This window comes from Ictalurus punctatus, chromosome 9 (genome assembly GCF_001660625.3).
Source record: "Ictalurus punctatus breed USDA103 chromosome 9, Coco_2.0, whole genome shotgun sequence".
Taxonomy (NCBI): domain Eukaryota; kingdom Metazoa; phylum Chordata; class Actinopteri; order Siluriformes; family Ictaluridae; genus Ictalurus; species Ictalurus punctatus.
The window spans coordinates 13,694,392-13,716,581 of record NC_030424.2 but is presented as its reverse complement, the minus strand read 5'-3'; the positions used below and the strand labels follow the sequence as shown (position 1 = coordinate 13,716,581).

Sequence of the window (22,190 nt, the reverse complement as noted above, 5' to 3'; positions counted from 1 at the left end):
AAAAAGTTATTTTTTCTTTTCTTTTTTTTTTTCTTTTTTTTCTGGAAGTATGTATAGGTGTGGGGCAGTTCTAGCATTTTAACAGCAATTAAACAGAAATAGGTTAAGACAGATCAGAAGCTGGGAAAGACATGTGGCACACTTTGAAGTGAGTGAAGGGCCAGAGGACTCTTTACTGAGTGGTTTCCTAGTCAGAGAACAGTTGTATTTTTGTTTTATTAACCCATTTTGCTCATATTTATACAGGGGTGCACGGTGGCTTAGTGGTTAGCATGTTTGCCTCACCTCCGGGGTTGGGGGTTGAATTCCTGCCTCTGTGTGTGTGGGCGGAGCTTATGTGTTCTCCCTGTGCTTCAGGAGTTTCCTCTGGGTACTCTGGTTTCCCTCCCCAGTCCACAGACATGTGTTGTAGGCTGATTGGCATCTCTAAATTGTCTGTAATGGGTGTGCGAGTGTGTGTGCAGTTGTGCCCTGCTATGGGTTGCCACCCCGTCCAGGGTGTCCCCCACCTGTGCCCCGCCGAGTTCCCTGAGATAGACTCCAGTATCCCCTGCGACCATGTGTAGGATAAGCGGTACAGAAAATGGATGGCTATTATTTATACGTGAGTACAGTGGAAAGCAGAGGCAACAGGCCACATTGCACTTAGTCCAATGTCAAGTGGGCTGGACCAAAAAAATCAGTTTAGTAGACTGATAACACATCACTGTCATTTTAATGTGCTCATCTATTAGCATTTATACGAAAGGTACATTTTGAATACACAAACAGATTGAACACCTAGAAAACAGATGAACTGACTGCAGCTTAAGAACCCCCCCCCCCCCCCCCCCCCCCCTCCATTAATATGGAGTTGACCCCCATTGCCCCTTTCTGTTATACAGTAACAGCCTCCAGTCTTCTGAGAAGGTTTTCTACTAGATTTTGGAGTGTGGTTGTTGGGGTTTGTATTCATTCAGCTACATGAGCATTAATAAGGTCAGGCACTGATGTTGGGCAAGGAGGCCTGGGGTGAAGGTGGTGTTCAAGTTCAGTCAAAGGTTCAATTCCAAGGGTTCTGTTCAGGCAACTTCTACTCCAACCTTGGCATGTCTTCATGGCTCTTACTTTGTGCATAGGGGCATTGTCAAGAGGCATGTTTGGGCCCCTACATTTCAGTGAATGGAAATTGTAATGCTGCAGCATACAAAGACATTCTATACAATCATGTGCCTCCAACTTTGTGGCAAAAGGCCCACATATTGGGGTCATTGTCAGGCATCCATATACTTTTGGCCATATAGTGTATATCATTAATCTACACAAAATAATCCATAATATTGAAGTTTGGTGAAAAACAATATAGTTTGCATAATTATTTACAGATAAAGGTCATAAAAGTTGTGATTGCATTAAGTATTCACCCCCACTGGTGTGAAAGAAACATAAGCTGCGTTTACATGGACAACAATAATCCACTCTTAATCCGATTAAGACCATACTCTAATTAAGATACTACCATGTAAACAGCTATTTTTACTTACCTTAATCTAATTAAGGTCATAATCGAAGTAAGCAATAATCTAATTAAGACAGGTGGAGTACTCCTGTTTTAGTCGCATTATGGACGTGTAGTAGTGACATGTAAACACCTTAATCACATTATGAATGTCGTGTGGGAGTTTTCACCGCATTTTGCGACAGGACACGATCACACACGGCAGTTTTACGTTTTACGGCGAACAAGAGAGTTCGGCTGTGTCCCAAATCGCATACGTTCCTACTATAGGCCTGTAGTGGGCTACTATATAGACGGTAACTACGCGATTTGGGACACAACCACCGCTTCAAGCAGTTGTCTATTAGCATGTATAGCATGACAAATAATAAACTGCACAAAAAAATAAATAAAAACACCAAAAACTTTATAAGGTACCATAACGTAGACGAACTGAATGTTGATATGTGAAATTCTGGAGGGACGTCGGACGGCGTGGCGCGGTGACGTAATGACGCGGGCTGTTCATCTAATTATGTTCTAAAACATGTAAAACGGGTACATGACAGGAGTATTCTAAAAGCGACTCATGTAAACACCTTAATCACATTATTATCTTACTCAGATTAAGGTCAATAATTAGATTACTGCTGTCCATGTAAATGTAGTCATAGTTACAGGATCACATTTTCAGCTTGCTTATGAAGTGAAGTTTATTGCTCTATTTTGCCCTCTAGTGGAATAAAAGAGACTAGGTCTTTTTTGTTGTTGAATGTTTCAACTCAATTGAAAGAGGATTATAATTAACAAAAACGGCTTCTAAGTTTATTTGGTGGACCAGATTAGAACCTTTATCGGCTCATGGCCTATATGTTTGACATCCCTGCCCTGCAACTTTGTTTTTCATATTTGTATGATAAAATTCACCCAAGACATAAACCAGAAAGATGTCAAAGTTAATATGATCTTGTTGAGCTTCACTGGCAAAGCTCCCAAACCCATATAATTAAAACAGCACATGGAAGGTCACGACATGGAATAAAACCTCAGTGGAAATGTGTGGAGAATGTTTGGCTGAATGCGCAGACCATATATTTTTTTTTTTTAAATGAATGGTACAGTCCAGGGTGCATATTGCATCAACAGCATCCTATTTTCTTAAAAGTATAACTGTATAGCTGTGTAAACATTCTTCAAAATTCTCCTTTTGTGTTACACTGAAAACAGAATACTGGTTGGGAACAACTTGAGGGTTAGTAAATACATTTGTGTAAGTAATTTCGTCTGGCTAGCTGACAGTCATGTCGTTTTACAGAGACATTATGACCATAATGAAAAGACAATAATAAAAAGACACTCGAATGATATAATTTTTTTCTTTGGGATAGCAGAAAAAAGGGTAAGCTGACAGGTACAGGACAAAAAGTTAGCACTGTATACACAGTTGAAGTTTTGTAATTCGTATTTGGTCTGCTCTACTGTTTGGAACATTTTATTCACTATATCTGAGCATAATATGATGAAAGGCCTGCCTGGGGTTAGAGAATGAGTAAATCTGAAATATAATAAACAATCTGATCGAACTTGGTTTTGCATTGTAAAACACATTGACCTTATTGTAGTTATTTTGGTCCTAAATATAAAGGTCTTGCATTGTGTGTATATATAAATGACGTGTATATATAAATATTTGGGCCTTTATTACATAGAGAACTAAGAAGGACCATTACATTTGTGACCCCACCCCCCACCGAATGGTTTGGTCCCCCCACCCACCAGTGTTCAGGATGTGGTTACGGCCTTGCTTTGCAATAAATCTTCTCTCTAATTTTGTTTTGGTCACTTCCCACCAACCATTTAGGGATTTCCTATCATACATCAGATACCAATCTGTGAGGGTGAATGCTATCACATGCTTCCTCAGAGACATGTGAAGCCAGCCAATCTTTTTGAACCGCTGCTCATGTTGGGTGGCGTAACACACTTGGAGGAAAGCTATCCGCCGTCTGTCCCCTTCTACATTCACAGATACCCATGATTGGTGAGAGTCACTGTGATTGACAGGGGAAAGAGTACTGTATGTCACCCCTGCCACCCAGAGAGCATGGCTAGTTTTATCAGCACAAATAGTTTAATTTAGAAGAAACAGTTACATACATTGAAACATATACAATACAAAAACACAGGGGAAATAGCAAAAGAAAAAATACATAGAGGCCATAGCAGCGATATCCATAACACATTTCACCTCAAGTCAAGAATTATGCTAAACAACAACATTTCTTCTTTAGGGCAGTTTGTAAAAGAATTTTTAAAGTATTCTTCTGTTGCGCCATTCAAGAGGCACTAATATTTATTGTTTGTCAATTATGTTGTTGCTTTTTGAAAATTGTATGAGCCTACCACACATGTACATCTATAGCTTCATTACTTTGCAATGCCTGAAGAAAGCAACTATGTTGTTACCTATTTACCCACCCCACCGCAGCCCTCCACCCTGCCCACCGAAAATAACCATTTTGGAACTGCCCCATATGTGCCATTACTTTTTACTGTGTAGTCTGTCTCTTCTTCTCTCTTCCTCTCCCTCCCTCTCTCCTCCCTTTCACTCATATATACTTTCTCTCTCTCAGGCACCTCCAAAACTCTACCCTCCCGTTTTGGCAGAGAAGAGAAAGGCGATTCGTGTGTTATCACTCTTTGACGGAATCGCTACAGGTGAAAGGAGAATGCACACTTTTGTTTTTGTACTCTCAGCAGGACGTTGTGCTGATCACATTACAGCCGTCTTTTCCTTATGGTGGCTTTACATTGTTGCATATTGACTAAAGTGTTATTGACAGGACTGCATCTTAGGCCCTGTTCACACTAGTGCGCTTTCGTTTTAAAACGCGTAACTGTTGCTACGGTTACGCCTGTCGTCTACACTACTCCAGTGTTTTTGACCCTTGAATGCGGAGACTTTTGGAAACACCGAAGACCCCGTTTTAGTTTGAAAACTCCAGGATCGTGTTTCAGGGTAAACAGACCAAACCAAAGACTTTTGAAAACGAAGGCGTGGCTTCGCCCACATTCGGTCCCTGATTGGTTCTTCTGGGTCATTCCGTATCCTTTCCTGTTTCGTCAAGCCTACCATATGACCATACGTTACCTTGATCATACACACAACACCGAGACTGAACTGCTCGCTTTGTCGTCATTCTTAGCAGCCATTGTGCGGTTAAATTCTGTATTTTATAATACTGCAGCTGCCTACATGCGCAAGAGGCAAGCTATGATTACAGCAATCGGCAACAAATCTCATTTCAAGCGCCGTAGGCCCTACATGGAATGCCGGTTTGGACTAGCAACCAACTTCATGTTTACACATGCATGCACATGCCCAGTGTGTATGAATGTCATGTGACATGTGTTTTCGGTCGTGTAGTGTGGACGGTGATCGTTTCTGAAAGACAGTGTAAACGCCAATGTGGACGAGGATCGTTTTCATTTTAAAACGCCGTTTTAAAACTAAAGCGCACTAGTGTAAACAGGGCCTTAAAGTGATAGTTCACCCAAAAATGAAAATTCTGTCATCAGTTACTCACAATCATGTCATTCCAAACCCATAAGACTTTCATTCGTCTTTGGAACACAAATGAAGACATAGATTACTTTTACGTTGCCTTTATAAACTTTTCAGAGCTTGAGAGTTTTGGTTACGTGGACTGTAAATGGAGGGACAAGTCTCCCTAGTTTCATTAAAAATGTCTTCATTTTTGTGTCAAAAATGACAAAGTCTTATGGGTTTGGAACGACATGAAAGACATTTTTGGGTGAACTGTCCTTCTAATGACTCTGTTAAACATAATATATATATATATAATATATATATATATATATATATACACACAGATCCAAGTATATATGGACACGTATGTTTTCCCACTGTTTATTTTTTGGTACATTACACGAATGAGAATCACTTGTCTCTGCATTTTGATTTCAAAAATATTACTCACATTTCCCAAATTGCATGACAAGCACAAAACGATATACTATACCAAAAGTACTATATTATACAAAAATGTACTTCTGTACAGGGCCCTCACATTTTGCTCAGTGTGTGTATATTTGTGTGTGTGTGTGTGTGTGTAGGTCTGCTGGTGCTAAAGGATCTAGGCATTCAGGTGGAGCGCTATGTAGCCTCTGAGATATGTGAGGACTCCATCACTGTCGGTATTGTACGGCACCATGGGCGCATCATGTATGTTGGCGACGTGAGGAACGTCACACGCAAGCACGTGAGTTACCCTGCTCGAAATGTTACTTCTGAAAGAACCGAGGTGTGCATAATTTATGAAGCACCTTTATTATACACGAAGATATTTTTAACCCTTAACTGGCCTCCTGTTCTTTCTGTGTCTGTGTCTCTTTCCTTTCTGTATCCATAGATACAAGAGTGGGGACCTTTTGATCTTGTCATCGGAGGAAGCCCCTGTAATGATCTGTCTATAGTTAATCCAGCACGGAAAGGTCTCTACGGTAAAATCATATTGCATGCAAAATCAACACTTTAAGCATTTTTGATTGATTTTAAATTAAAGTTAGTTTGTATTTTGTTTTGCATTGCATTGTAATGAACAAATTTGCATAGCAGTATATCCTGATCCTCTTCCCTTCATTTTTCTGTACCTAATTTTCTTATCGCCACACACACACCAGAGGGCACGGGGCGGCTGTTCTTTGAGTTTTACCGGCTTTTACATGAAGCTCGTCCTAAGGAAGGAGACAACAGGCCTTTCTTCTGGCTTTTTGAGAACGTAGTGGCTATGGGTGTCAGTGACAAGAGGGACATCTCTCGCTTTTTAGAGGTGTGTGTTTGCTTATACTCATGACACAGACTTACACACACAGAAACACACAAATACAAAAAGTGTTCAGGTTTTGAGGACTGGATTTTTTTTTTTTCTCTGCTAGCCAAGTTGTATGATGTGTTCCTCTGCAGCGAGCAGTAAACCATTTCTTTGCTGCCACCAAGTGGAAGTTCCCAAGATAAAATAAAAACACAATGTGTGCTTTTTTTAATAACCAGTTTTAGTAAGATTTTTAAAATTAGTTCCAGTGAGGTTAAATGTGCCATATCATATTCTTTCAATTCATTTAAACAAAGACATTTATGCACAATTTTGTAACACAAACTCCTTTTTGTGTGTATTTTTCTTCGACAAAACACATGTCCATCAGAAAGAAGAGAATTCTTTCACACAACCTTCCTTCATGCTTCATGCTTATGTTCAGGCCCACTTTCAAAAGAAAAATCTGAATCATCTTAGGATTCAATAACTTTTTATCCTACTTTAAAAACTGTAAAAGTTTGAAATTGAAGTCTGCTGGTATATACTATGCTTTGTTTAAAATAGATAAGGCAGACCAATCATTTTATAAAGAAACCCATTTGGGGTGCCAAGGCTCTGGGTTACTGATCGGAAGGTCTGGGGATCAAGCCTCAGCACTGCCAAACTGCCACTGTTGGGCCCTTGAGCAAGTCCCTCAACCCTCTCTGCTCCAGGGGCACCATATCATGGCTGACCCTGTGCTCTGACCCCAGCTTCCTGACATGCTGGGATATGCGATGAAAAAAGAATTTCACTGTGCTGTAATATACAGTGGGGGAAATAAGTATTGAACGTGTCAACATTTTTTTCAATAAATATATTTACTTTGAGGCTATTCACATGAAATTTTCACCAGACTTTGGTATTAGCTCAAGAAATCCACAAATATAAAGAATTCACAACATTAAGACCATAAATAAAGTTATGTGTAATAAAGTGGAATGACACAGGAAAAAAGTATTGAACACGCTAAGAAAAAGCAGTTCTCCATGGCAAGGTTCTGTAAGGCAAGGAACCAGCTGAAATCCGTAAGTAATTATACCTCCTATCTGTGCAGATTAATATCAGCTGGGTTAGTAAATTGATTGTCTATAAAAAGGCTTTTCATTACCAAGGTGTCACACAAGAAACATCTCATGATGGGTAAAAGCAAAGCGCTCTCCCAAGACCTTTGAAGCCTTATTATTGCAAACGTATTGATGGAATCGGATACAGACGTATTTCAAAACTTCGGAACTTTCCAGTAAGCACCAATGGAGCCATTATCTGCAAGTGGAAGCAACATTACTCCGTCATCAACCGGCCACGCACAGGAGCTCCTCAAAAGATTTCTGACCAGGGAGTCAGAAGAGTAGCCCAAGAGCCAAGGACCACTCAGAAAGTGCTCCAGAAACACTTGGCGGCAGCAGGTGCCATTACTAAAGAAAAGGCAAGTCGAAGCTCGTTTAAAGTTTGCTACAATTCATTTGGCTGTCATACTACACACCATGTTTGGAGAAGAAATGGCCCTTTCTATAGCAACAGTGAGGTTTGGAGGTTGAAGCATCATGGTGTGGGGCTGTTTTTCATCGCACGGTACTGGCAGACTTCATATAATTGAAGGAACGATGAATGGAGCAATTTACTGGGAGATTCTTGAGAAGAATCTGCTGTCATCCACCAGCATGATGAAGATGAGACGTGGGTGGACCTTCCAGCAGGACAACGATCCAAAGCATACAGCAAAGGAAACGCTCAATTGGTTTCAGAGAAAAAAAATCAAGGTGTTAGAATGGCCCAGTCAATCACCTGACTTGAATCCAATTGAACAAGATTTAAAGACAGTATGTTTAGAAGAATGGGTCAAAATCACACCTGAATACCGCGGCCGATTAATTTCTTCATACCGGAAGCATCTTGAAGCTGTCATCACAAACAAAGGCTTCTCCACTAAGTATTAAATAAATTTCAGTTAGCATGTTCAATACTTTTTTTCCTGTGTCATTCCACGTTATTACGCATCTTTAATGTTTGGATTTCTTTATATGTGTGTATTTCTTGAGTTAATTCCTGCTGAAAATTTCATGTGAATAGCCTCATTGGAAATATATTTACTGGAAAAACTGTTGATGCATTCAATACTTATATCCCCCACTGTATATGTGAAAAATAAAGACTCATTATCATTATTAACAAATTTGCTGGTAATGAGCGCAACCGTAATTAGTAAATATATGTACTAATTGTGTACGGTGGCTTAGTGGTTAGTATGTTTGCCTCGCACCTTCGGGGTTGAGGGGTTTGAATCCCACCTCCGTCCCGTGTATGTGGAGATTGCATGTTCTCCTCTAGTTTCCTCCGGGCACTCCGGTTTCCTCCCACAGTACAAAGACATGCATTCTAGGCTGATTGGCATCTCTAAATTGTCTGAAGTGTATGAATGTGTGTGCGATTGTGCCCTGCGATGGGTTGGTACCCCGACCAGAGTGCCCCGAGTTCCCTAGGCTAGGCTCCTGGCTCCCCCACGACCCTGTGTAGGATAAGCTGTATGAAAATGGATTGATGGATGGATGTACTAATTGATTTGAATAAGCAATCATGCTGGTAAAAACCCAGAGTAAGAATTCTGTGTATATTTCATTCTTTAATTCCTACATCTAGTGCATTTGCCTATTTATGTGGACATATTTATACTGGCTTGTATTTTTATTAGATTACACATGTTCAGCGTCAGTGAAATATAATTCTTAGTTTGATTTAACAGATTTGGCTTACAAACAAACAAACAAATAAATAAATAAAATAAAATATAAAACAAGGCACTTGTTATTTCTTCACAAAAGCCTGTTATCTCTGTTCCACTTAACAGTGCAACCCAGTGATGATCGATGCGAAGGAAGTGTCCGCTGCCCATCGTGCCCGCTACTTCTGGGGAAACCTTCCTGGCATGAACAGGTTGGTTCAAGAATGGTGAGGGAAGCAACAGTGCTTATGTCTAAACCTTCCCTCAGTTCACCCCACATGCTACCTCACCATTCTCCACGAATTCTCCTTACCATGCAATAGAGCAGCATTTCCCAACCGGGGAGCTGCGGCACCGGGGAGTCATCTGATGAGAGCAGGGGTGCCCTGTGAAAATCCTTCAAACATTTCTAAAATGCTAAAATGTGTATAAAACATTTAATATGTATATGATACATATCTAATGTCTGAAATAATAACACAGAAATAATAAGCATAGCAATAATAATAAAAAATTATAATAAAATAATAAAAAATTATATAAATATATAAAAGAAATTCCCTCCCCCTCTCTGAGCTGTCAGCAGCACGTCAACATCAGTATGTGTAAGGTATGCATGTGTTTTATCCCAATAATTAGCGTGTGACGATGCATGTGTAGTGCAAAAGAATATGGACAGTATTGTTAAAAGAAAAGCTCCAGATGCTTCTGGACTATCAACTTCATCCTCATGTAGCTAAAGCCTTGTTTATACTTCCACCTGGCTCCACAGCGTCCACTGACTGCGCGCACACCTCCCCAAACAGACGAGGCGTTTATACTTGTTGTAATATTCTCTGAAACGAAAGGAACAGGAATAAACAAACAGGAAGTAGCTGAGAGAAGAAGTAGTTTGTTGGACCAACCATAGCAACGCTTAAAAACAAGGTGTCTTGCGTGGAGTTGCTGAATGCCGAGGAGAAATTGTTGTGTTTGTTGTTGATGATTGTTTTCAGTAAACTTCACTAAAACCCACAGTATAAAAAAAAGAGCAAAGAATCATATAAAACCCAGTAAACCTTGAGATCATCACTTGTCACATTATAACAAAATACAGTTATAAATATGAGAACATGTATAAAACTAAATTGAACAACCTCAATTTTTTTATTTTATCCATTTCATTAAGATTTTTATTAAACATGGCTTTAAATAAACATTAAATAGGCTTCTTATTTATTGTAGGCTCATTTTGTAAATGTTAGCTATTACTGCAGACATACAGTAAGCAAAAAGTGGGAGCTTCCTGCAAATGTAATTTTTCACATTTACAAAATCAGGTGATTGTTCACACATCAGTGTAAATGTCTCTTTATGTATAGAGACAAAAAGTTTTTACAGAATGATCACTCTGTATGGCCGCCCATCCATGTAAACATCTTTATTTATAAAGACAAAAGAATGCGGTTTAATCACTGTGTCTGACAGTGTAGTGTAGCGTAGTGTAGTGTTTATTTCTGAAGATACTGATGAATGAAAACATGGCACACCCCCCAAAAAACTTTCAGCTTTGGCTTTATTCTAGGGACGTCACGAGTACGATACTTCGGTACCAAGTCGGTACCAACATTCTTAAAATGTGACGGTACTTGTTTTTCTGCACTATCATTGGAACCGTTTGTAATGCAGGTACCGAGGTTGCAATTCGTCCGGACCTGATGGGGGCAGCAAATACACGCAAGTGTTTTAGTCGGTCCACAAGTGGTGAAGAAGAAGAAGAACGCCTACAAGCACATGGGGAAAAACTACAGAAGATTAGCTTAGCTTAACAAGTTTAGCTCCGCCCCGACTCGTTGAGTGGAAAAGGAAGGAAAGCTAGTATCGGTTTTCGGTGTGCAACCGATGCCATCATTCATTTCAAATAAAGCGAACGGTCCTAGATTATGTTTGAGGCAGCTGGCATTATTGCCATGAAACCAGCTAACATTATGCCCCAAGTAATGTTAGCGATAGTCTGTTATTTGTTAATGACGCTAACGCATTGCAATGTTATAAACTACTCAGCCCGTGTCCTGTCAGCTAAATATAGCCTAATGTCACTAATAATTATTCAAATGTTCATGCTTTTAATGAATCTTTTTTGTCTGCCACCATATCAGTGAATTTAAAATAATGCTTGCATACAGAGTATAAGGGGTGTGTGCACCGCATCTGTGTGCATGCGTGTGTGCGCACGTGGGTCTGTGTGTGCGCGCGTGTTTAGGAGTGCACCTCCACTCACTATCAGACAGTGTTTGATAACTAAAATACAGCCCTCTCCCCCCCGTCTCCCTTTGCCAGTATCAGCCAGAGGAGGATGTCCTCCAGGAGAGTTTTTAATTTTTATTTATTATTTATTTATTATACCACACCATAGTATCGATGTTGGTATCGTGTACTTTTGGTGGTATCGGTACCGACTACTAGATTTTTTGGTATCGTGACATCCCTACTTGATTCTTTCAACAGTATGTACAAAGCAAATCGAAATCACTATTTTTAAAAACCTTTCCATGAATTTTGTGCCATCTGGCTATCTCTGTGGTCCCGCATGGATGGATCATAGAGATGCCTGTATAATCGTGCCTTGGGTCATTCATTTTCGGATGTGACGCCACGCTGCAAATTACAAAAAACGGCGTACAAACCGCCACGTGGAATGAGGCCTCGCGCACTCAACATGCTCGACCGCCCACTCCTCGATGACGTCATTTTTGCATTGTGCTATTTTGGACGCGTCGAGTATAAACCAGGCTTAACGCTGTCTAGCATTAGTGTTTGTGTAGGGAGCCACAAATTTAAAAAAAATTTCAAAGAGTGCCGTGACTGAAAAAGGGTTGGGAAACGCTGCAATAGAGTGCATCTCTCCAGTTGTTCCTCTCTATTTCTCTGTTTCTCTTTCCATCTCTCATTTGATCTGGTTTTCCTCAACATAGACCTCTGACTGCCATGGGCAATGACAAACTGGACCTGCAAGACTGTCTTGAACATGGCAGGACTGCAAAGGTAAAAACTGCCCCTTAAATATCCTGAATATATAACTGACATGGGCAAATACTAAATTAATATTTTTTAACAAATCTGAAAAATAATTCATATTTGTTTTCATTTTTCAGTTCGATAAAGTGAGGACCATCACCACTCGGTCGAATTCCATAAAGCAGGGCAAAGATCAGCACTTCCCTGTTTACATGAATGACAAAGAGGACATCCTGTGGTGCACTGAGATGGAGAGGTATGAGAATTTCTCCATTAATCTCACATTTTGCTTTAAAATAATAATGTTTCATGAAAGTATTACTGTAAAACAGGCTGATTCAGCTAGTGGCCAGTGGGTTAAATCTGTCCCATTTAAGGTTTTTCAATAGCAAGATTTACATTACGCAGTGTTGTACTCGATCTGAATCTACTGTAGGTGCACTGGGTAGCACTGTCACCTCACGTCTATAGGGTTCGATACTGAACTCGGGTTCCTTCCTGCGTGAAGTTCCACATGTTTCCTTCTGGGTTCTCTAGTTTCCTCTCACCTCCTCCCAAAATATTCTTCGGTGGTGTGGCTACTTTAAATTGTCCCTAGCTGTGAATATGTGTGCATGGTGAATGTGTGTATGGTAGACTCGTGTCTCCTCCCAGGATGTATTCCCACCTCACATCCAGTGTTCCAAGCATAGGCTTTGGATCTATCGCAATTCTGACCAGGATGAAATGGTTATAGAAAATGAATGAATGAATGAATGAATAAATGAATCAGTCTACTGTACAGCTAATAAACAGACTGCCCATATATAGACACAAGGAATAACACACGACAGACAGGTTATAGGAAAAGAATCCATTCTGGGGTGATGTGATGCTGCATGATGCGAAGCGGAGTGACGTTACCACCCTGAAGTGGATTATTTTCTTATAACTGCATGGTTTGGAGTGTGTAATTATGCTATTACGACAATGATTTGCCAGCGATTACAATGTTGAACGATACTTTCTACATTTAACCAAGACAAGTTAAGAGCTGACCATGAGACAAGTTAGTTCCTGTTAACACTTACAGTGCAATCCACTAATTTTTAATAATCCCTTGGTAAATATAAGCAAAGAAGGCTGTGGAAAATTGTCTTTATTGTCTTTATAAATTGTATTTATTATTAACCTTTTGATCTTTTGTTAAAAAAATTCACAATGATACTCTGCTCTCATGGATATTAAACAATTTTAAACACAGCACAGGGTCAGAAAGACTCCAAAACTACAATCTGAAGTCACCTACATCTGAAGTTGTTTGGAAGGGCTTCAAGAAAAAAGCCTCTTCTCTCATCCAAAAACAATTTCAAGTGTCTTTAGTTTGCCAGACATTACTGCAACTTCAAATGGGATCGGGTTCTATGGTGAAACCTAAATAGAGCTGTTTGGCAATAAACACCAGAGGTGGTTTTGGCGCACACAGAGAGGTGCCCACGGTTAAATATGGTGGTGGCTCTTTAATGTTTTGGGGCTGTTTTTCTGCCAGAGGACCTGGACATTTTGTTAGGATACATGGCATCATGGACTCTATCAAATATCAACAGATATTAAATGAAAACCTGACTGCCTCTGCCAGAAAGCTTAAAATGGGCCGTGGTTGGATCTTTCAGCTAGACAATGATCCAAAACATACATCAAAATCAACACAAAAATGCTTTACTGACCACAAAATCAAGGTCCTGCCATGGCCATCCCAGTCCCCTGACTTGAAACCCATAGAAAACCTGTGGGGTGAACTGAAGAGGAGAATCCATCAGCGTGGACCTCGAAATTGCACACTTATATTTAACAAAGATTAATGCTTTAAATACAGCATCAAGTATTTACATATTTCAACCTATTAAAAGACCTATTCAAAAGCTAGAGAATAGAAATGCATTTTCAATGAAGATTTAAAAGTGGCTATTGAAGAAGCTGACCTAGCATGGAAAGGGAGACTGTTCCAGAGTTTAGGACCTACCACAGAAAAGGCATGATTGCCTTTGGTTTTATAGCGACCACGAGGAATTCTCAAAAGAAGTTGATCAGATGACCTGAGCGCTCTTGTGGCGGAGTAAGGATGAAGATCACTTCTATATTTGGGCACAAGACCAGAGAGTGCCTTATACACATAGAACAGAATCTTAAAATCAACCCTGAATTTCACGGGAAGCCAATGCAGAGATACCATGGTAATGTGATCCCTCTTTCTTGACCCTGTTAAAAGCCTAACTGGTGCATTTTGAGCTAGTTGTAAGTGAGATCATGCACTTTGAGGGAGACCAATGTACAGTGAATTACAATAGTTTAACCGTGATGAAATTAGCAAGTGAATCACAATTCTCAGGTCTTTACTAGAAAGAAAAAGTTTGACATCTGTCTATAAACTGTCAAACAAGGTGGTACCAAAACCGGTGTTCAGATCACTGCTTGAATTACTTTGCGCTTAATCATGTTATGTTAACATTGAGTAAAGGCTTTCTGTAGGCTAGATACTGCATGGCACTGCTGTTTAAAGTGACGAACTGTAGCCTCATTCCAGTCCGTTCTCTCTCTTTGAATTCTTGTCCCCCAGGGTATTTGGCTTTCCCGTCCACTACACAGACGTGTCCAACATGAGTCGGTTGGCGAGACAGAGGCTGCTAGGCCGCTCGTGGAGTGTCCCAGTCATCCGCCACCTGTTTGCACCACTCAAAGAGTATTTCGCCTGCGTGTGAAAGTCAGCGCCGTGAGGAGTCGAGAATCCCAAACTGGTGTATGAAATAACAAGAGCCTTGTATATTATTTACAACATAAACATCAAAGTAGGTATTTCATGGTATTTCTTTTGTTTTGTTTTTCTTTTAAATATTTGACTCTTTTTTAAAAAAATTCTATTTAATTGTTTTTTTTTTTTTTTGTTCATTCGTTTGATTTTTTAGCGGTGTTATCCAGAATTTGGATTGATTTATGTGTGCAAGCTATACTTGAGATGGGGCCTCCTATCAAGGCATTGAGAGACAAAGCATGGGAGCAAATGATGGAAAAATAGTAGATCATTCATTTCACCATCATAAGTTATGGAAAGTCTTAAGTTAGTGACTTTTCAGTAATCGGGCTAGATTTGGGCTACAGGTCGAACGGGCTCGCCTTTCCTTTCCTCTGAGCAACTGAGCCTTTGGCGAGAGCAAAAAAAAAAAATTCACAAACAAAAAAATGGTGTCTTTCTCTTCCATGTCAGGGGAGCTCTGTCTTAACAAATCCAAAACACCACATCACAAATACCTCTTTGTTTACGGTTTCTATACACAATGGTAATAAAAGGTACTACTGTAATAGGTGACAATATGGTGCTTCAAGGTGGTGAAAAACATTGCAACTCATGTGGTGCTACTACTTCAGACTAGATGTGGTCACCTTCAGACCATTAGCCAGGTTTTAAACAAGGAGACTCTAAACAAGGATTCGTCAAGCCAGGTCTGCCACATCTCATTTTATATCTTTTACAGCCTTTTTTTTTTTTTAATTTTATTTTTTTTAAAACAATACCTTGCTGGTGCTCTGTGTAAACCTCAGCCTTGCAGTCACTGAGGTCAGTTTCCTGCGTCCGTGCACACGTAAAACCTGCTGGCCTGCCACATGGGCCGTGATGTTTTATTTTCTCCTCTATACCTTGAGATAGAAGGCTGTGTTGAGCTACCTTTTTTTTTTTTTTACCTAGCGTCACACAGGCCGGAATCATTACTGTACAACTCTTAGCATGCGTGGCGTTTGCAGGGAGGGCAGTGTTGGGTTTGCTCCTGGCCTGCTGAACCCCTCTCTACAGTGCCTCTCGCAGGCTATCCTCAGTCAGGTGCAACACTTTTAACAATGGTGCGGCTTCACAATGTTCTTCTACCTTTTTATAGCTAATTGTTTTGTGCTGTGTTATCAACAATATCAAGCACTTTTGTATATGTATACTTTTATTTCCGTTGATATTTTTTGAATATTTCTTCTTGACTTCTTGTGAATCATTTTTTTTATTTTTTATTTGTTATGTTCTATGATGTGAAATGCTCTTAGCATTATATATATGAGGTAGTTATTTTTATTTCTGTACAGTAGGGCTGTGCCAATAGATGTGAAAGAATGGGTTAGTAGGATAGGGGGAAATTCACCCGTCACTCTGGTGAATAGGCTAAATGAGAAAACAAGAAGCCACCCTTTTCCACGTCCTCATCTGCTACAGTGATATTTCGTCATAAACCACGTAAGGAAAGTTACTGTCTGCTCTCAGTGTAGTGCGTATATGAGCCGTACAGTAAATATGTTCTCTAGATATCCAGTCAGGTCATTACTTTCCTAACGCTTAACTGATGCTTCTCTTGTGTTGTCATTAGTGATGTTTAGTTTCTCCGTCGAATCCACCGCTTTATCCTGGTCAGGGTTGTGGTGAATCTGGAGCCCATCCCGGGAACGCTGCACCGGCCAGTTTATATCAGCCGAAATTCAGTGCTGAACTTGTATTATCATAGCCCTATATTATCATTATGTTTTGGGAGTTTGTGAATTTGATTAGAATTTTAGAAAATGTCTGTGTGCATTTAAATTATTCTACTTAGTACAGATTTGCAAATTGGCCAACTGTCATAAGACATACTATAGAAACGAATTAGAGTTTTTTAAAAAATTTTATTTAATGCATTATACTGCATACATACCTTAATCTTTTTTCATTTTCATTAGTTACTCCATACATATGTTCGAAATGATATTGATGCCCATATTTTTTTGTACATTTTGTACATACAATATGTTTGTTGCTGTGTTCGTTTTAAAATTACCTATGAGATGTACAAATATAATTCTGTGCTAATATATATATCATGGAATCGAAAGTCTCGCATTGCAAAGAGAGGGGTAATTAACTGCAACCTGAAAAATTGACATAAGCTATGGAGCAGTGGGGTAGGAGGACTTTTGATATTTCATATTTGTATGTCAGGCATTGAATAGTGAAAGTAAAAGAATGATTTTAACAGTAGATGGACACTTCCGACTTTACTGCACAGCCCTACATACAAAACAGTCTCTTTAATTTGCATTTAATTCTTTTATAAATACTAAAAGGGGGATTGTAGGTGTTTCCTAAGGTGCTAAACATTTTATCAAATTGAAAATCATGTATTATTTGGACAAACTTGTCTCGACAATGACTGTTTTTATGTTTCTTTTAGTATTGGAAAAGCACTATTATTTTACTCTCTCATATAAATATATTAACAAAGGCATTTTAACTTTGTACTTGAAAAAAAATGATGAAAAGATTCTTATATTGTTTTAGAATAGATCTTGCTGTAGTTGGTGCTTATCTGTGGGAAAATCATGTACTCATATTGGGAAGTAAGAAAAGAATTGTAATCAATCGATCTTGCTGTTAACATGTACTTGCTTATTATCCAGGCAACTTTGTTTTTAAGTCCTACATTCCATGGCATATATCCAGCCCTCCATCTTTTTTTTTTTTTATTATTATTATTAAGATCAGTGTTTATTTTATATATTTTTGGCTTTGGTGGCCTATTTGTTTGCTCTTGTAACAATTTCCTGTATATCCTCAGTATATACAGTTGCAATCAAAATTATTCAATGCCCATTGCAAATCAGGTTTATTGTCAAAATTTACAGACCTTTAGCTGTTTGCAATGAACAAATCAAACAAAAGCAAGTGAAATAGTTCAACACAACGAATGCTTCAAGTGGTTTCCCCAAATTCAACTGAAAATGCAACTTATAATGACTTCTCCAGTCTCAAAATTATTCAACCCCTTCATGGCAAGCATCTTTAATACTTAGTAGAGCACCCTTTGGTTATGGCCTGCTGCAAACGAGATGCACACCAGCTTCTGGCAGCATTCCTAAGGAATCTTAGCTGATTCCTCATGAGCAATGACCTCCAGTTCAGTAATATTCTTGAGTTTGCGTGCTGCAACCACCTTCTTCAAATCCCACCAGAGATTTTCTATGGGGTTCAAGTCAGATGACTGTGTTGGCCCTGTAGAATCTTCCAGCACTTCTTCTGCAACCAAGCCTTGGTGGAATTTGAGGTGTGCTTCGGATCATTGTCCTGTTGGAAGGTCCAATGTGGCCCAAGCTTCGGCTTCCTCACAGACGGCATAACGTTTTCTCCTTGGATTTCCTGATACTTCAATGAATCCATCATACCTTCCACACGCTGCAGGTTTCCAGTGCCAGAGGATGCAAAGCAGCACCAGAGCATCACCGAGCCACCACCATGCTTGACTGTGGACAGAGTGTTCTTTCTTCATTCTTCTTTCTCCAGACATACCACTGATTCATCGTGCCGAAAAGTTCCACAGAACACAATCCCAAAACTTCTGTGGCTTATTTATATGATTTTGAGACACTTTTCTTGTGCTTTTGGGTCAGTAGTGGTGTACGTCTTGGAGTTCTTGTTCAAGCACACCTGGCGCAACTAATGAAGCCCTTGATTAGTTGCATCCGGTGTGCTTGAGACAACATCTGTTTTGCATATTTGTGCTGTTGTGAGGGATTCTATTCAGGGGGTTGAATAATTTTGAAACTGGAGAAATCATTATAAGTTGCCTTTTCAGTTGAATTTGGGGTAACCACAAAGCATTTGTTCTGTTGAACTATTTCGATTACTTTTGTTTGATTTGTTCATTGCAAACAGCTTAAAGTCTGTAAATTTTGACAATAAACCTGATTTGCAATGGGGTTGAATAATTTTGATTGCAACTGTATCGCAGTGTCCTCCAGAGTTTTTGGCACTTTCATAAATATGAGCAAAAATGACATTACACACAATAATATACGATTCTTTCACTCAAACAATATGATTATTTATCTTTGTTTTAACAAAAAAATATCATTGGACCTGCTTTTTTTAAATAATAGAATTTCATATAAGTATGTGCCACAGTTATTGACAGCCCCAAGGAATGTTTTAATAAATGCAAACAAATACTTTAAAAACCTATATTATTTTTCATTTGCTCTCAGTCCCCAGGAACTGCGTTGTTGCCTTTAACCATGTCTTGCTTCTCTGGGAGATAACCCAGACAAATCAGGTATGGATATAAAACTACATAAGCAGTTAAAAAAAAATACCATTAAAAAAAAAAGAAAAAGTTTTACATGTCTGAAACAGTTGAACATCTGCTAAGATTCTGACCCATGGACTTTACCAGAGGATGGAGAAGGAGTGATTAGATTCAGAATGGCAGAGATTGTTTTATTCTTATGGTTGCCCAATTTCAAAGTCAACTGGTAAATGGCATCATCATAACAACAGGCTGTGGTGGAAGCCTTGCAAGGAAGAAGCTGCCATCACATCACAATTGCCATTGTGTTTTGTGAACAGATGAGGGAGAAAAAAAAATTAAACTCATTGGCTATACCATTAGTTTGGTGACAAAAGGGGACTGCAGACAAAGAAAAGTATCATTTGGATCATTGATGCATTGGGGCAGTTTTATGATCTGTGATTTAGGGGAACTTGCAAAGATTGACAACCTCATGAATTCTGCTAAGTGTCAGGATATTTCAGTCTGGTTCCCTGGTGGACTAGTGGCTAACATGCTGGTCAGGTCAGGAAAACCAAACCCAGACGCTGGAGGGTCACACGATCAGTACTGATCCCAAGCCCAGAAAATGGGGAGGGTTGGGTCAGCAAGGGTATCTGGCATAAACTTGTGCCTGAATCAAAATATCCGCTGTGGTGACCCCAAAAGGGAACAGCCAGAAGAGGAGGATCACGATTTTCAGACTTGCCCATAGATAGATCTTTCAACAACATGATGAGCCAAACTATAACATTGCAAAATCAGTTTTGCATTGACCATCTCAGGCTCTAAACCCTACAAAAACTCTGTTCTGCATTGAAGAGTGTTCCAGATCCTTCTACAAGTGTCTCTTAACATTAGAGAAACTGCCAGTGCTGTTATTCTCTCCGGGTCAGGCGTCCCAAAATATTCAGTGTAAAGGTGCTGATAATTTTTTGCTGAAATTTTTTTATTTTTATATATAAATAATTGCTCATTTTTTTATTAATAGTGCCAATGATTCTGGAGAGCATTGTATATTGTTTTCCTCAGTGACACTGTTAATTAGTGTGACCTCTGTGTCATAACTGTTTTCAAGCATACTCTCATTTTGAGATCAGCTCATACAGCAGATGTAGCAGTCATTCTCCGCCTCTACTCCTTCTCTCTTCTGTTTTGTGCCCAGAACTAAGAAAAAAGGCTCCTTATGTACTTGTGCTGGAGAACACTTGAATAAATGTATTGTTTTTTTGTGCAAAAAGCAGCTTCTGTTATTTATCACTTGTTTTTTTTGTTTGTTTGTTTGTTTGTTTGTTTTTTCTTCAGAAAAGGAAACACTCCTAACAGCAAAAATATTTTTCTGAAATATTCATGTTAATTCAAAAATGTGTTCATTTAGAGCCCACTCAGGAGACACAGCACAATCCAGTTTCCATAATTCTGTATTCTTGTTATTGTACAATTGCCAACATTCTTTAAACAAAACAGTTTAAGATCTTTAACTGGATGGCTTTTCAAAACCTCAGACCTTCTAAGAGCTTATATTTGGAGAAATGGTTTGGAGGAAACTCAAATTTACACAAATTTTCCACGTACCTCAACTGTTGCAGAGACATGTTTGGCTCCAACTTTAACTTGAGTATTTGACTTGGCTGCCTAAATCAGAGTACCTTTTCTACATAAACTATTTCAAAAGAGCAAAAATTAGTTTCATTTGAGACCACCAACCAAAATGGTTGAGGCAAGTGTGATGATTTTAGTATACATTTTGTATATTGTGTGGTGGCCACAAGCTCTATTGCAATTTAGCTCTCTTTCTTTATTGCAAAGCCACAGGGGAAAAGAAATTGCACATCAAACATGTCTTGAATGATTTACTATTGTCAACTCTAAAATTATTGCCACCTTTTAAGAGAATGGGCAAAAATTATTGTATGAATTGATTACTAATAATTATTTCCCACTCAAAAAATTGAGAAACATCTTACCTTTTAACAAACATTTTCACATGGACTGCTTTAAATAACACTATTTTTCCTCAAAATTATATGTGGCAAAAATATCAATACCCCTAAATAGTATTAAGGTGTTAGGGGCAGCTGTGATCAGGTGGTTGTGCTGGTTGTCCACTAATCGTAGGGTTGGCGGTTTGATTCCCAGCCCACATGACTCCACATACCGAAATGTCCTTGGGCAAGACACTGAACCCTAAGTTTCTCCCGATGGCAAGCTAGCGCCTTGCCTTTGCTACCATTGGTGTGTGAGTTTGTGTGTGAATGGGTGAATGAGAGACAGTGTAAAGTGCTTTGTAGAACTGCTAAGGTTAAAAAAGCGCCATATAAGTGCAGACCATTTACCAGTTAAATAAAATGATTGAGTTTTAAAATATAAATGTATGAATTAAACGTACATTAAATAACCTAGTCCTGTTGAGTTCAGATTGGTTAGCAGCCCTGACAGTTCTGGCTGCAAGGCAAATCACAGGTTTATATTATTGTTTGTTTTAATACATTATTGTTTCAATACCAACAACTACAAACTAATTACTAATAAAGACTAATAATAAATGAATTACAAAAACGTAATTATTTAAGACGTATTTTTTTTTAAAAATTGTTAATATAGTAAAGCTTTCTGTAAGGAGGTTTTATATAGCATTTATGAAAGGTGTCTCTTATGTCAGCGCTTTGTAACAGTATGTTTTCTGTCACAGGAGAGTCTTCGGAACAGAGCACTTTACATTTCTTATTAACATGGCAAGTTGCTTCCTTTTGTTAAGAGATAAGAAACAGAGTGACTGGTGAAGGAGTGACTGCTACATATAACGTCAGTGATTACAGGAACTAATTAGTCTTGCTGACGTTCCACAACATAAAATGTAACTATAAGTGGTTAAAAAGCATGACATATCTTTCATGAATGCATTCGAAATTGTAATCGTTGGCAAATCTCTTTGGTATAAGAGGAATAAAACTTCAGGTTTGTGTTGTAGATTATGAGAATAATCAACTTTGGGGTGGTAGTGTTTTATTCTTTACATATTGTTTTTT

General features: G+C 38.9%; 1 protein-coding gene across 8 annotated transcripts in view; it reads left to right on the top strand.

The window, feature by feature from the left end:
- dnmt3ab (DNA (cytosine-5-)-methyltransferase 3 alpha b) overlaps window positions 1–19,076 on the top strand; it is a 64,232-nt gene extending 45,156 nt beyond the window's left edge. For 6 of the 8 annotated variants that reach the window (XM_017476841.3, XM_017476843.3, XM_017476844.3 and 3 more), the window contains 8 exons: window positions 4,111–4,195; window positions 5,615–5,760; window positions 5,911–6,001; window positions 6,182–6,330; window positions 9,203–9,288; window positions 12,031–12,100; window positions 12,211–12,329; window positions 14,670–19,076. In XM_017476841.3, the coding sequence (XP_017332330.1) occupies window positions 4,111–4,195; window positions 5,615–5,760; window positions 5,911–6,001; window positions 6,182–6,330; window positions 9,203–9,288; window positions 12,031–12,100; window positions 12,211–12,329; window positions 14,670–14,811 (888 nt within the window). In that variant the 3' untranslated portion in view covers window positions 14,812–19,076. Of the gene's footprint in view, window positions 1–4,110; window positions 4,196–5,614; window positions 5,761–5,910; window positions 6,002–6,181; window positions 6,331–9,202; window positions 9,304–12,030; window positions 12,101–12,210; window positions 12,330–14,669 lie in introns of those variants that run through there. The other 2 variants (XM_017476842.3, XR_008396946.1) reach the window with 2 other exon arrangements.
- Window positions 19,077–22,190: the final 3,114 nt, after the last annotated feature.